The 16,104-nt window shown below is 43.0% G+C and overlaps 2 protein-coding genes across 2 annotated transcripts in view; both read left to right on the top strand.

Moving 5' to 3' along the window:
• The window catches only part of BRWD1 (bromodomain and WD repeat domain containing 1), a 47,396-nt gene extending 42,850 nt beyond the window's left edge, over positions 1-4,546 (top strand). The window contains exon 41 of the mRNA XM_027736721.2: positions 685-4,546. Within this exon, the coding sequence (XP_027592522.1) occupies positions 685-1,787 (1,103 nt within the window). The 3' untranslated portion in view covers positions 1,788-4,546. The remainder of the gene's footprint in view (positions 1-684) is intronic.
• A 718-nt stretch (positions 4,547-5,264) lies between these two features.
• On the top strand, positions 5,265-14,165 carry PSMG1 (proteasome assembly chaperone 1). Its single transcript, XM_027736727.2, has 7 exons — positions 5,265-5,422; positions 5,689-5,774; positions 7,427-7,578; positions 7,902-7,964; positions 9,948-10,146; positions 11,096-11,232; positions 12,217-14,165. Exons 1-7 carry the CDS (start codon positions 5,301-5,303, stop codon positions 12,289-12,291), a joined length of 834 nt encoding a protein of 277 aa, XP_027592528.2. The 5' UTR covers positions 5,265-5,300; the 3' UTR covers positions 12,292-14,165.
• The last annotated feature ends 1,939 nt before the right edge of the window (positions 14,166-16,104 follow it).

The following is a 16,104-nucleotide window of genomic DNA, read 5'->3' as shown; positions in this document are numbered from 1 at the left end:
AGAACTTGTGCTTTTGATTTTAATTGATACATATGAACAATTCTTTTATTTAGAAGGGAAACATTCATACCATTAATCTTCACACAGCATCATTCACAGGATTTACAGATGGAAAATTTGTTTTAAATTCCAACATCAGAAGTTCTGTGTTAAAAATCAAACTACTGAGTGGAAGATTCACTGTCAGCAGCAATCTCAGTGTTTAAGTCACTAAGGAACTGAAGGGTTTAAATCTCTCTGCATGTGAAACCATTTAAAATTATGAAATATAAATAATATATACACAAAATATTATAATCTATTTTTAGAAACAAAAGGTCTGAAATGTGTAATTAATTTTGCAAGTTTTATTCTGGTAAGATGATAATAAGTATTAGTAATAGGAAAGCAGTTGTTTACTAAGGTAGGTAATTTGTCATTTCTGAGCTAATTAGCAGAGTGATGCTAAAGGATGAGATGATAAAGGGTTGGAAAGGAACAACAGAGCAATCCCAAGAGTGAAAAGTATCCCTGGGACTGTGTTTTCAGTAAAGGCTTAAGATAAATTACACAGAACAGTTAAAATTAAAGAAAAACCAAACACTTTTGTGTAATTTATTAAAGGTGGCAGCGTTTGTGCTTAATAAACTAATTATATCAGGGATGTAAGGCATTAAAAAGAACTTTCACATGTTTATTTTGCAGAATCAACGAGTGAGGAGACAGGACAAAGTGGGAAAGTGCTGCGGAGCAGGACCTGCATCATCAACTACAAGAAGCACATCAAGATGTCCAATGAGAAGAAGAACCCCCGCAGATGTGCCACCCTGGCAGCCAACAAAATTAAGATCATGAGTGATGCCAAGGAAGAATTATCGAGCTCAGAAAGCGTTTGCACAGTAAAAAAGAACCGAAAGCAGCTCCCGGGCACCGCGCCCGGGGTGTGCAGGAAGAAGCTGGTTGACAGCGTGGAGGGAGACGCTTCTTTGAGGTCTGAGAATGAGAAAGAGCAGTTTTCTGGCAGGAAAAAACCTTCCTGCCCTGAGTCATCTGCTCCTAAAAGGAAATATATCAGTGAGTCTGAGAATGAAAAAACTGAATCTGAGGCAGAGACTCAAAAGCAGAACCACAGGCAGGCACATAAATCAGTCTGTGCTGGGGCGCTGAATAATCTTGACTATGACTCTTCAGAGGAGAATTCCACCAACCACAGGGTGGAAAATGGGAGGAGCTGGGGGGTTTCTAGGAAGTCAGCCTCAGCCCACAACCATTGTACGAGTAACTCTGAAGAGGAGGTAGATTCTGACTTGGCTAAACCCGAAACTAAAACTACCAGAGTAGCAGCAAATAAAAAATCTCGAGCTTCTTCCAAAAGATCAAAACTGTTGGGTGGCTCCAAAGAAACAACAGAATCTGAAACCAGGGGGAAGAAAGAGGAGAAAAGCTCGGTGTCAGAGGACGTGGAAGCAGCTGGGACTGCAGGAAGTTCCAAAGGCAGTTTCAATTGCTTTTCCGACTCGGACTCTGGGACTGAAAACAGCGTCTGCAGCGATGCCACGGAAACGAGGAAGAGGAAAAGGAAACCGAGAACCAGCAGGAAAGAAATCACCAACCCCAACTCCCTGAAGCCTTGCAGGAGACCCCAGCAGAGGAAACGCTGGAAACCCAGCCAGGAGCACGACTCGGAAGACGTGGAATACACCAAATACCGGCGGGCCAACCAGCGCTCCAAGATCCGCACGCGGAACGGCGGCAGACGGACTGTGCGGTACCACGACGGCGACGACGACGGGGACTGCGACACGTAACCTTAAACAAGGAAAGCCAGCAGGCCACCTTCTTTTTGTTTGTTTGTTTGTTTTATTATTTTTTTTGTTTTGTTTTGTTTTGTTGGTTTTTTTTTTTTTTTAATGGTAATAGCACTAGAACTCCTCCGATGGATGCTGGCTCTTCTTCGTCCTACATTTCAGGGAATATATTTATATTTTTCTATGAAAAAGTTACGAATGTGATTAGATGATGACTTTTCTCCTTTTCGTATTTTTGACTTGCACTTGCCTGCCCATGTAGCAGCATTTAGCACAGATGCCAAAATGTGCCTCATTATAGGGGCAATTTTTTTGTCTTTACTGGTATTTTATTACATATAACAAGAGTTAAAAGATGTTAAAACACTGCAAACAGGTTAATAGCAGTATGTTGAGTATTATTGTTATGGGTGCTGCAATGAAATACTACCTAGGTCATGCAACATTCAAGAACAGATTTCAAACATCTCTAATGCTGTATGAGATCATCTACAATAGTAACAGGCTTCTAAGTAATAGTACACACTAGAAAAACCTGGTTGGATGCAAGCCTTGCATCAAAAGAGGAGTGAGAAGGCTGATAACTTCACAACTTGATTTAGTGCAGATGTTAAAATGTTCTGTACTTCCATTACTGATGCCCAGTTACCAGTGAAGAAGTGAATTTGCCAATTCCAGAGGCTCTTGGTGCTGGTGAAGAGGGTTCTGCTGACAGGTAGTACTTTGATCATTAATGTGACTTCTATACTGTAAACTTTTAAGATTATGACATGCAGGTGAACTCTTGGGCCTAAGGGTTTTTGTGTGTTTTCTTTATAAAATAGAAAAACAAACAAAACACTTTGTTCTGTTTTCTTTATGCGTGGAAAGGTTGAGGTGGAGGATTCTGACATTCCAGACCTTTTTGCTACTGTTGTTCCTCCATATTTCAAGTGCTTGAATGTTAGATTTCCCACTGATTAAACCTTTCCAGTTTCTCACCATTGCAGTTCATCTCCTGTTTTCAGAATGTTTGAGGTGGCTGTTGTTGACAGGAAAGAATTCTTGTGTAGAAAATAGAAAATTCCCCCAGGAAAAACGTGCGAGTTCCTGCTTGAACAGGTATTAACAATGAGAACACAGAGCAACTCTAAATTCGTACATTTTCCTTGGAGTTGTGCTGGTGGGAGCCACACAGCCCAGCTCCAGGAAATCTCTGTCCTTCCCCACTCCAGGTTTCCTCCTCCCTCTCTGCAGGTTCCTTTTCCCACACTTGGAAAATTTGGCAGTTCCTGATCTCGTTGTTCAATAGAAGATGTGTTAGAATTAGACTATCAGATTTAGCCTAACCCAGCTCCTTTGAACTGAAATACAGGTTTGTGAATTAGTTTTCCAGCAGATTGGACTTGGTAATAGGATCTGGAAGGGCTTGGGGATTAAAAAGTTAGTGCAGCTGCACAACAAGAGTCATTAATGGCAGAACTCCCTGTACAAATGGAAGTGGATCATGGAAAAGGGAGTCAGTCAGTGAGAGCCACTTCTCCAACAACCTCACTGACACTGTGTGTGTTTACCATCACATCACTCTGCTTTCCAGAACATTATCTTGGCATAGAGAAATACTCTTTTTTTATCTCGGCATAGAGAAATACTCTTTTTTAATCTCAGCATAGAGAAATACTCGGTTTTTTTTTTCCCTTTATAACTTCAATGTGAAGTTCAAAAATAACCTAAGTTAAATCATTTTTGTCCCAGGAAATTTTATTTAGGGCATAGTCCTTAATGGGGCACAGCAGAGTTTTGTAAATTCAGGATAAATGTTTATCTGGGTTCATTATTTCGTTTCTAAAATACGAACACAGTTGTGTTTAGTGATGAAGTTTCAAGGTGGTTTTGTGTATCTTGCCTTTTAGGGGCAAACTTTGTTAAAACAAGAGTTAAGTCCACTGATATTTTTTATATTTTCCATAAACTGCATTGCTCAGCAGCTGCTTAGGATCAGTGTCCTGTGGAGTGCAACCTCCACCGTGGGAATAAATACTGGTACAGGAGCTCTGAAGTGAATGGCAGAGTTTTTATTCATTTTCAGTTTAAACAGCTGAAACTGGGCTGGTAGCTTTGTATTTCTAGTTCAGGCTTAGATTTACTAAGCTGGTTTTCTTTCTCACCCTTTCTCAGATGCTGTATCCTGTCATCCTGCACTCACACATGTTCCTGGTGATCCCTGAAAGCTTTGGGAGAAGGTTCTCTCCTCAGGATTTGTATATCCCAGAGGGAATCACTGGCTTAGGGACCCTAACACTTTATTTTCCGAGCAAAGCACATGCTGCTTTTTATTTCCTAATTTTATACACACAGACAGGTTCCAAAGAGCCAGTGGGAAGGGAAATGGTTAAACTGGAAAGGGATTTTTGACCCTTTGACCTTCTAAGAGTTTATTTATTTTTAATTTATTTAAATGAGCATGCTGACTCTTGCAGAACTGGCAGTTCTTCACCTTCCTGGTTGTTTTAGTCAGCATTCTTGGTTTGGTCCAGCTGTACTCAGGGAAGTAAAGCAATGTAAAAGTAGGATCTTTATTTAATATAACTTTGGAGGGTGTTTTTGTTTGTTTTAAAGCAGGACCTGAATCTGTGATAGTGAACAGGCAGCATGAACAGAGGGAAGCAGTAAGAAAGTGCAGGACAGAATCATAAAGGAATCAAATTCTTTAGTATTGAAGACTTTTATGATGTACATGTTATTAGTGGACCAAAGTAAAGCTGTTCATACACCTGTCATGTCACTGTGCTCTTCTTTGCAACATGTCCGAGGGCCTTTGGCTCACAACAACCCCAGGAATGCCCCAGGCTGGGGCAGAGGGGATGGGAAAGGCCCTGGGGGTGCTGGTGACAGTGGCTGGACACGAGCCCAGGGGGGCAAGAGCCCAATGGCACCTGGATCAGAAATAGTGTGGGCACAGTCCCAGGGCAGGGATTGTCCCCTCTGCTGCCACTGCTGAGGGACCTCCAGGGCTGTGTCCAGGTCTGGAACCTCGTGGAAGAGAGACCTGGAGGGGCTGGAGCGTGTACAGGGAAGGGAACGGAGCTGGGGAAGGGGCTGGAGCAGCAGGAGGGGCTGAGGGAGCTGGGGGGGCTCAGCCTGGAGAAAAGGAGGCTCAGGGGGGACCTTCTGGCTCTGCAACCCCCTGACAGGAGGGGGGAGCCGGGGGGGGTCGGGCTCTGCTCCCAGGGAACAAGGGACAGGGCGAAACGGCATCACGTTGAGCCGGGTGAGGTTAGATGGGATATTAGGAAAAATTCCTTCTCGGAAAGGGTGGGTAAGCATCGTAACGAGTTGCCCGGGGCGGTGCAGGACTCGCGTTCTAGAGGCGTCTGTCCCGATGTGGCACTTGCAGAGGTGGTTCCGGGGCGATCCCGCGGGGTGACGGCGGCTCGGGATGAGGGCAAGGTTCCTTCCCACGTGGACGATCCCGTGATCCCGGGAGTCTGTCCCGGCCCTCCCGGGGCGGGGCCGCGCAGGCGCGGGGCGGCCATGGCGACCTTCTTCGGGGAGGTGGTGGTGGCCCCGTCCCGGGCCGGGCTGGACGAGGAGGAGGAGGAGCGGGAGGAGACCCCCGAGGACCGCGAGATCCGCAGGGAGCTGGAAAAGAAAAGGTGCGGGCGGCTCCGGGCGGGGAGGGGGCAGCGCTGCTGAGGGCGGGTGTCGGGACAAGGTTCTCCCCCCAGAGGGTGGTGGGCACTGCCCAGGCTCCCCAGGGCAGTGGGCACGGCCCCAAGGCTGCCAGAGCTCCAGGAGGGTTTGGACAACGCTCTGAGGGACAGGGGGGAGTGTTGGGGTGTCCTGGGCAGGGCCGGGGGTTGGACTGGATGATCCTTGGGGGTCTCTCCCGGCTCGGGGTGCTCAGTGGCTGTTTCCGCAGGGAGATCGAGGTGCTGTGGAGCGGGCTGGCCCAGCGGCCCTTGGCGTGCTCCAGGTTCGTCGTGGCCATAGGGCGGAACGCGGCAGGTGGGTGTGGAACCGGCCCGGGGGGGATCGAACACTGCTGGCTTGTGTGGGGGCGAGTTCGAGGAGGCAGGAGGTGGGAGGGAGGTGTGGGTGTGCCTGGACTCTGCCTTTGCCTTAGTCTGTTTTAACGTTGGTCTCTGCTGGAAGAGTGGTCCTTAAGGATAGAATCATGGAGTGGTTTGGGTTGGAAAAGACCTTAAACACCACCCTTACCCACAGCTCATGGAATGGTTTGGATTGGAAGGGACCTTAAAGCTCACCCAGTGCCACCCCCTGCCATGGGCAGGGACACCTTCCACCAGCCCAGGTTGCTCCAAGCCCCGTCCAATCTGGCCTTGGACACTTCCAGGGATCCAGGGGCAGCCACAGCTTCTCTGGGCAACCTGTGCCAGGGCCTCCCCACCCTCACAGGGAAGAATTTCTTCCTAAAATCCAATCTAACCCTGCCCTCTTTCATCTTAAGGCCATTCCCCCTTTTCCTGTCACTCCATGTCATGGTGAAAAGTCCCTTTCCGTCCCTCTTGTAAGGCCCCTTTAGGTACTGGATGTCCAGCTCCTCATTTAGGAGCAGAGTTTTAACCCAGAGCTAAACTTAGTCTGTACATATAAAACATGCTTTTTGTGCCAGCTGTTTATTCCTCCTGAAAATTGTTGTATTTTCAGGTGAAGGGCAGAAGCAAAGTATGTTTAGGGTTGGGCTTTTATTTGGGACAGCTCCTCTTTCCCTTTACCTGACTTTTGTTTGGTAAACTCTCCTGAATTATCCTTTAATTGGCAAAAGTTTTCTGCTGATAGTAGTAAGTTGCTCAGTGCAGTTCAGTCTTGTGAAACAGGGATCTGTCAAATATGGGTCAGTAAGCTGTAATTTCTTTAATTTCTAATGGGCAGTGTTTGGGAGGGGGGTGTTAAACTTTTGTTTTCTTGCTCAGTCAGTCCCTTTTTCACATTCCAGTTCTAACATACCCTCTTTTCAGGTGGTTGTTTACTCATCAGGCCTAGAGGCTTAAAACACCCTCTGCTCTTCCCACACACACTTAAACTGGAGGGGTTTTTGGTAGCTGTTTCCCTGTGGGCATGAAGAAGTTTTAAGTCTTGCTTGCATTTATGTCCCATTTAGATGGCATTTAGTTCATATCCAAGCTTACTGGTTTGGTTTTTGTTCAGGTTTTTCCTTGAAAAATGGTAATAGCTGTTCGGGATCTGTGTTCTGTAGCTTTTGACAGGAATTTGATGGATGAATATATTTGCCACACTCTTTTCTCTGCTTTCTAGAACCAGTGTAATAATTCTGCTTCAGTGATTTTTATATTTAATCTGTTATATCTGGTATGTCAAGAAGTGTTGGAAACTTAATATTCACATCCTTAGCTTATACTAAAGGAATTGAAGTTGACTGTAATGGTATAATTCCTAAGAACACAATTTTTGATGTTGTGGATCTCTATATGTAGAACTGCTCTTTATCTCACAAATTTTGATACAGTGGGGTTATTAATATTGTTGATCTCTCCTGGATTTGGCCATTAAATGCATGTTGATAAAAATGAGTTATTTTTGCTTCAGGTCGCAAAGGGATAATCTAATTCAGGTATTTATTGGTACAACAGAGATTTTATTACTCATAAGTTAATGATGTTTATTGGGTTTTGCAGCTTTCCTGTCGTCTTTTATTCTGGATTCTGTGTGCTGGGAAGTGGTTGGAGTCGTGAAGCTGTGGAATGAGTGGTGTCGAACATCCAGCGCCACAAATGTCCTCCCCACAGATTCTTTCTGTTTGTTCTACAGATTAATATCAGACCCCACAGTAAGTGACTTAAACACTTGTTCCTCTGTGATTTAGCTCTGTTAAAATGGGAGCAGTTCCATCCGCCCCCAGAGTGTTCAGGCTGCAGGGTTCTGGATGAATCTCATAAATAATCTCAAGGGTTGATGCTCACTAAAACCATGTGAAGTTCTGCTGTGTGAAACTCAGTCCAAAGTGAAAAATCCTCATTGAAATAGAGTTTAAAAAAACCCAAATGACTGAACAAGCTATTGTCTACAGCCACATCACTTTTACACGTGATTATGAGCTGTTGTTGTGCCTTTTAAACCATTTGTTTACACCATTTTTAAATTTTTTTTAAGGTTCTACTGTGCCAGTGTAGTTGCTACGTGGCTGAGGATCAACAGTTCCAGTGGCTTGAGAAGGTAAAACTGGCAAGACAACAAACTGAGTGATGAAATCTTAGGGGTGGGGATCTTCAGCTTAGTGTGAGGGCCTCTTCTCTGATACTCTGAGCATGACAGTGTTGGAAATAACTTTTTCCAGTGGCTTTCTTTGTTTAAATATTCAGCAAATGCACGGATTTACTCCCTGCAGATTCTGTGGAGTCTCCTTCCAGATGCTACCAGTTGTCTCTGCTGTAACCTCCCAGCTCAGTGCAGTTGCATCTTTTGGACAGTTTTGATTTTCCAAACCCTTTTTCCTGTTTGGCTTTAATTTTGCAGGGCTTATTTCAGCTGCATTTCAGCTCCTGGAGGATCCTTCCTTAAAATGCAGTAACACAGCTGCATTTGTGCAGCTGCCAAGGAATCACCAGCCAAACCTGTTGGGAGAATCCTGAGGGATGGTGTCTGTTCATGGGTGTGTTCTGTGCCTTTCACAAGGAGCAAGGTGCCTCCAAAGCAGCATTTATCCCACTTTCCTATAGATTTAATATTCCCAGTGCCTCCCCCCGGCATCATTCAGGTACAGGAAGGCTGCTGGGTCATCCAAGTCCCTCCAAATACCATCATGTTGGTTTTAATAAGATAAAAGCTGGGGGTGAATGTTGTGGCTGGTGATTTTCTTGATGGATTTGGGTCACTGCTTTGCCTGAGGGAGGTGTGGCTTATTTGATCTTGCTGTCTGTCTGCTAACCTGCCTCCCCACCTTGAAACCTCTGCTGGGCTGAAGGACAGGCAGAGATTCTAAAGCCCTTTGTGTAAGGCTGGGGCTGGGGATCAAGTCAGGCTTAGAGACCCTGAGACCTAAAACACTGGGGGGGTTGCTGTTTTCCACACGTTCTTGCACTTGATTTAAACTGGGATTGTGAAAGAAAGGTGGCTGTGGTTTCCTTGTCTTCCCCGTTTTGTGGTTCTGCAGCTGTGTGTGGATATGTGTGATTTCCAGTGTGGCTGTTCAGGAACAGTGTTCCTGAGTATTTTTAGGCTTCGTGGTTCTTGGTGGGTTTAACTGCACGGCAGAAACGTTGTGCTGGTGATCTGTTGCTTTTAATGTGAATTACAGACCTGTCCTGTGTGTGTAAACCCTGATTAACTGAGCAGCTTCAGTCTCCAGGAGGCAGATTTTTTGCCTCTGCGTGTGTTCTCTCAGAAAAGGGATCACTGGGAAATGAGGACAGACGGGGTTTTGCAGTTGTGCATTCCAGCCACTGTTCCCAGCGTTCCAACCAGTGTTCCCAACAAAGCAAATGGAAAATATATGAGTTTTTTATCAGTTTGCTACTACCCTGATGTGAAGGGACAGGCAGCTTCCCTCCTGTGATTGGGGCATAGACAGAAACAGGCAAGTTTCTGTCACATCTAAAAAATTCCCTATTTCCTTCTCTCGTGTTGGTGTTTTTTTGATGGCAAGCAATGAATCCAAGAGAATGTTTTGTACAGTGGCTTTAAAGCTCTCTTCATTGAATTTGAGGAAAACTACAGGAAAATTTGAAGTCCTCTTTCTCCTTTCAGCTTGAATAGAATTAAATCTGAGTGTTTAAAATAAAGATTCTTTTAGTGTTGTAGAACATCTGGAAAGCACAGTTCCCATTTCAAATGTCCTGCAGCTTAGTGAGCTGCCTGGTTTCATTTGGAGTCCTTTTTCTTCCCACAATCACCACGAATAAAAATAGTAAGTACTGATATATTTGCAGTGCTGAAAACCTAAAAAATCTCCAGAAAATCACTAGACTTGGTAAATATTTTAGCTGTTCTTTTGGGTGGGGTTTTTTTTTATGTTCATGCCAAGAGAAGTGCGTGGGAAATTTCTGCCTGAAAATTTCCGGTTCAAATTGTCCTGCAACCCCGAGTTAAACTGCCCTTTGCTCTGAAATCAAAATTAATATTTGGGTTTTGATGCTGTCACAGGGAAGATAAATTTTCCTGATGTGTTTTTTGTTTTTGTTTTTTTTTTTTTAATTCCAGGTTTTTGGCTCCATGCAAAAGGAAGGTTTGCAGGTAACCATCCTTTCAACGTGCCCCGTGGCTGATTATAAAACTCAGGAATCCACTTTAACACTTGCATCTCCATTCCTGAAAGCCTTGAAGACCAAAGAATTCCAGGAGCAGGTTTGCTGCCCACTGCTGGAACAGCCCAACATTGTGAGGGATCTTCCTGCTGCTGGTATTTGGCAATTATTTACAATTCCAGTTATTTGCAATTCCAACTATTTACAGTTCCAATTATTTATAATTCCAGTTATTTACAAGGCTGCTGGTGGTGGCAACACAAAATTCACTTGGAGGAGCATCCCACTGCAATTAGAGTTCTTATTTAATCATGTCAGCTGGCTGAAAAGTGACCTTTTTGGATAATTAACCCCTGAAGTTTTCACATCTTACCCTAGAAAATAAGGATGAATTTCAAAACCACCCACAAATCCTTTTACCTCTCAAGTGTGGGACAGAAGTACTAGAAAATTCTTCACTGTAGCCTCACAAAGCACATTGTACGTTGGGTTTTTGGGAATTTTACTGATGAACTAAGTAGGTTTTATTAAGAATTACTTTCATCTGAGCATCCAAGCAAAAGCTCATAAAGTTATTTCTGCATATTACAGGTAACGTTTCAAAATGCTACTGATTGGCCTCATGCAAAAGTTAGATTCAGTTTTATTATATAATCTAATAAACCCCTCAGGCTTTTACTTTAGAATAAAATAATAGCAACATGAGGAAAAACTTGTCTGGCAGGGGCTAAAAGTAGATGATTTTGTCTCGTTCACACTTTTTTTTTTGGTGCCTGTTTGGTTTTAATTCTTTTTTTTTTTTTTTTTCTTTTTTAGCAGAAGCTCCTGTTATTTTTCTTTACCAGTAATACACATTTTCCAGTTAATACACAGTTTATTTACCAATAATACCCAATTTCCAGTTAAAGTATTTGCCAGGAAGGAACACCAGCTGCACTGAACTCGTTTTTGGTGGTTTATTTCCTGGTGTTCCCGTGGGATGAGGGGTGGCTGGAGCAGTTAATTTATAAACTTTCACACGTTTCAAGCTGTCATTTTTATACACAGGGCTGAGATTCCTTCTCTGCTGAAATTAAACCCCGTTTTCTTTTCCTTTTGGTTTAGTTTTGAGTTACTGCCAGGTCTGGCAGATCCCTGCAGTGCTGTACCAGTGCTACACTGATGTCATCAAACTGGACACGGTGACAATTGAAGCCTTCAAGCCTCTGCTTTCTTCTAAAGTCCTCAAGAGTTTAGTCAAGGTAAAAATCCCATATTTAAGAATTACTGGGAGGTTTGGGCTATTTCTGTGTGTCTTTCACCTCTTGCATTCTGCTGTTGGTGAAGATTCCATCTGAAAAGGCAGAAAAATAGGGATTTTAGGGACAGGGGGCCGGTGATTTCTGGAATTGTGCCTGCTGTGACATCTGTGCTCTCAGAAATAATGAATCTACAGGTGCCCTCAAAACTTCACTTTGACTTTTCAGGCTCTTGTAGGAGCAATAACATATCAGGGAGTGCTTTTTTTGTGCTTGTTTAAGCTGCAGTTTCCTTTGGGGAAGTGTCTCGTGTTAAAACCTTTCTGTTTTCATGGCTTTTTCCATCCTACATTCAGGGCTCTGTTCTGCCTCTGTAGCTCGTGCCACACATGAAATCTCCTTAAAACACTCATTTTGACCTATAACTTCTTTTTGGAACTAAAAGACTGAATTTCTAAAGATGATTCCCAACATTTTTGCACCAGTCAAGCAGCTGTGAAATCAGGGCATTACTAAAGTGACTGGTTTGCCTCTTTCTAAATGTTTTTAGTTGGAGTATGGTTGGTTCAAAACACTCAGTTGAACTTATATTTAAATGGTAAGAGAGGTCTGTGTGTACTGAGATATTTATTTCAGCTATATATGTGGGAATTGCAAATTAATTTTTTTCAGTACAGCTTATTCTGGTTTGCTAAATAAGTCTGACTGTACATATTTAAAATCTGAAGGAGAACAGTAACAAATACTCAGGTTCTTCCTCTCCTATCCAAGTGAGGAGGGATGCAAAATAATAAATCCCATTTTATGGCTGAACTGCACATTCCTGTGGAACCTTGAGCAGGTTTGGCTCACAGTTACTATTTTAATACAGTTAATATTTTAATAAAACTGGTATTCAGAGGAATAAAAATGGGAATGGTGGGGCTTTTTGGGTTGGTTTTATTCCCAGGAATGTGGTTAATCCTGATCATCTCTTCCCTTTTCCAGGATGCATCTGAAAGCACAAAGATGTTGAAGAAGTTCCTGACAGCCACTGAAAGTCACAATAATATCTATATTTAACAAGGACATTTGTGCCACAGGCTGCACTTTTGGAAACTCCAGTTTCTTCTGCAGAAGACTTTTGGGAATTTTAATTTTTTTTTTTCTTTAAAAGTAGAATAAATTCCAGGAGGTTTTTACTTCTCCACTCATTTTTGTTGCTTTCAGCTTCATCACTGCAGACACATGGATTCCTTCTGCTTGGCTTGGGAGACTTTCTTCTGGAGTGACTTCAGGAAAGCAGCTTGTTATTCTCCTCCTGAAGGGATTGTCTTACCTAAACATAAATTAAAAATTACATATAAACTCCTTTTATATGGAAAAGAGGACATGCAGTTAAGGGACCCTGTCTGTATCTAACAAGAACACCTATTTTTAACTTTATTTTCGGTCACAGAGTATTTTCTAATACCTGATGCTCTTTAAAGGTTTGGCTGTGATGAAGATACACTCTGTGCCCTTTTACATCCAAAAATATATATAATTTTGTTTGTGTGTCTGCACATACTTTTTTAATGTGTGTGTTGATACAAAATACAGTAAGTAAAGTATGGAAAATGCCTTTTAAAGACTTAAATAACCTGGTGAAAGGGGCTTGCAGGATCACAAGCTGCTTCAGCTGGACTTGCCAGGGCAGTTATCCATTTTAAAACTCCAAACTTTTGGCAACAATAGGAATAGTACAAGATCTCCAATGCAGAGCTTGTGATTTTTAGAGGAAAGTAAAAGTTCAGGTTTTAAAGTGTCTCAGAAAATTCTCTGGAAGTTGGTAACAATTTCAGCAGTTTATTTAAAATATTTGCCAGGATCGAGGTGCAGTTCTGAGTTGTTTATGCTCTGTTTAATTTAGCATTTTGTTTAAGGAAGTGGCATTAAAAGTGGTGCTTGTGTTGCTCCCGGGGGAATTCTGTTCTCTGAGTTTAACTTTGCACTGGAGGCTCAGTTCCTTTAAATTGCTGTTCATGTTATTGCAGAGAAGCAAGAAAATGTTGCTTCAAGTGCTGCTGGATTTTGGAACTGGATTTTGGAGCAAAGCCTGAAGCCTGAAGTGCAGGCCATGGTTCCTTCTGTGATTTTTGGGGGGATTTTTCCCACTTCTGTCCATCATTTTAGTCCAAAAACGGTTTCTTTGAGTGAGCTGAGGATTCCCTTGCTCTGAAAGCTGCACACTGGCTGCACCATTTCCTTGCTTGTACCTGTTTGATTTATAATAAATAAGGTGGATAACAAAAAATATCTTTAATAATAAAACTGCAGGCTCTTATAGGAACTGTGAATGTATTTCTGGTTTCGGTGTGATCACCCAGGCAGTCTGCAATGTCTCAGAATAGTTATTTTATTATATATAATTCAGTTTTTACCACCTGGGTGTATGCTGAGGTGTGAGAATGCTCTTAAACACCTTGAAGAAAAGTAACAAACAAAACACTGGCAGTTTGGGAGATGAAATGACACTGAAAACTGGTGGATTGGCAGAATTCCTCAAAGGTTAATTTAATTATTCCTGCTTCCAGGGGTGTGACAGCTCTGCAGAGCTGCAAGTGTTTATGTAGGATGTGGTAAGTAAGTACTATAGGACAGTGACATAAGATATTTTAATTTAAATTCTGTCTCTTTCCAGAATTTCATGGGTATTTTAATTTAGAATTCTGTCTTTTCCAGAATTTGTTGTGGGAAGCAGCTCATTTACCCCTTAAGTAGTTGTGGAATCAGAACTAATGATGCCCATGTATCTCATAAGACACGAAGATTTTTTTCATATTTGAATGTTGCTGCTTTTTTTTCCCCTTCTGTGCTCTCCAGTACCTACCAAGAGCCTGCAATAAGGCTTTTCTTATTTCTTATAATATTAATAATAATAAATTTAATACTTGTACGAGTCCATAAACTTAAAACTTGTCAAATGTGGCAGGTGGCTTCAAACCTGTGTGTCTGAAATCTGATGGTTTAAGACTTGTTTCCTTAAGGGCTTTGCTAAATGCAAATAATGAAACCAGAGAGAATAAACTATTAGGCTGGAAGAGGGTTTTTTTCCCAGTTTTTAAAACCATCTTAACCACTTGGGACCTTTTTTTAGATGACTCTCTGACCTTTCTTCTGCTGAGTGTCTTCCAAATATTCAGCCTCTTCTCAAGTCTACTCTGCTTTGTCTTGCTCCAGGATAGATTTGTAGGGAGATGTGTCCTCCCATTCCTCAAAGGTTCTGACTCCAAGGGGATGTGCCTGAGCTAAAAATCCTGGGATTAAAGCCCCTTTATTGAGGCTTTATTGAGCTTTAGGCTTGGAACACGTTGGAGCCTGTGCAGTTCAGGTGTGTGAGTACAGGACTGTGCACACACAGGTAAAGGTGATGTCCAAGCCAGGAAATCTGGGATTTATTTGAATTTGTCCCAAAATCTCCCTGTTTGAATGCCAGAACAGTGATCTTGCTGCCACTCTGCCTCCATTCTCCCCGTGGTTGTAGTCACAAACAGCACAGGGACTCTCCAATTATAAAATTCTTGCAATCTGTTGAAAATCCAGGAGGAAAACAGGCCCTGCTCTGCTCCCTGAGCACTCCTCTGTCCCACTGGGTTCCTCCTGGATTTGACATGATGGACCAGCTCTTCCTGGGCATTTGTCCCTCCTGTGAGCCCTCAGCAGAAGCCCTGGGGCTGTTCCCAAAAAACGAGCCTGAACGTTCCTGTTGCAGCCCAAGCCTTGTGGCACTGAAGGAGGGGACATTGGAGCTCATGTCCTGAGGGTTGGGTTTGGTGACTCCTGCCTGGGAACATCCTCCCTGAATGTTGTTCCTGTGCCTCTGTGTGTTCCCTGCACAGCAGAGATGGGGGAGAAAAGAGATTGATTCTTTTGTCAATCCGTCCTTGGTGTTGCACATGGAATCATGGAATGGGTTGGGTTGGGAGGGACCTTAAAGATCATCCAGTTCCAACCCCTGCCACAGGCGGGGACACCTTTCACTAGCCCAGGTTGCTCCAAGCCCTGTCCAACCTGGCCTTGGACACTTCCAGGGATGGGGCAGGCATGGCTTCTCTGGGAATTCTATCCCAGCCCCTCACCACCCTCACAGGGAAGGATTCCTTCCCAATATTTAATCGACCCTCTTTCAGTTAAAAACCATTTCCCCTTGTCCTGTCACTGTCTGCCCATACAAAAAGCCCTGCTCCTTCCTTTTTATGACCCTCTTTAGGCACTAGAAAAAATTGTATTTTGGAAAAAGGCAAGAATTTTGTTCATGTTCTTTCTGATTTTTTTAAATGTTCTGTTTTGTGTCAAGGACGCTGGCAAATAGAAATGAACTAAGAATAAAATCAAAGTAGGAGAAATTAAGGTTTAGGGGGTTTTTTCAGTGCCATGAGATTTTTTTCCCCTTTTTCCCCTTTTTGGCAGCTGCTTCACATCCCAGCAACCAACATGAGCAGGCACTTCCATGCAGCTCAGGGAGATCAGAGCTTTGAGGTCAGACTTTCTTTAGAGAAAACACTGAGATTCTGTTGATAGATCTCCTGGAATGGCTGATGAGCAAAAAAGTACTTGAGAATTCCCTACAATAAAAACTGTGGGAAACCATTAACTTCAGGGATAAAAATGCAGAGCACTTGTTTGACATCAAGGCATCCTGAGGTGTCTTTGGTGAGGGAAGAACACAGACCCCAAACAGTGCATGTGGAAGAAGGTTAAAAAAGCTGAATGACAGGCTAAAGTCAAGGTTTTTTTACTTTCAAATAGAACTATAACCAAATGTTTAAATGTTCTTTGTGGGGGATATTTGGGTAATGGCTTTAAAATAAAAAATGTTTCATAGGAATGGTGATGTACCTTCAAAGGGCAGTT

Source organism: Pipra filicauda, unplaced genomic scaffold, assembly GCF_003945595.2.
Source record: "Pipra filicauda isolate LSUMZ 115617 unplaced genomic scaffold, ASM394559v2 scaffold330_size805480_pilon, whole genome shotgun sequence".
NCBI classification, from domain to species: Eukaryota; Metazoa; Chordata; class Aves; order Passeriformes; family Pipridae; genus Pipra; species Pipra filicauda.
The sequence above is the reverse complement of the archived record's forward strand: the minus strand, read 5'-3'. Positions and strand labels throughout refer to the sequence as shown.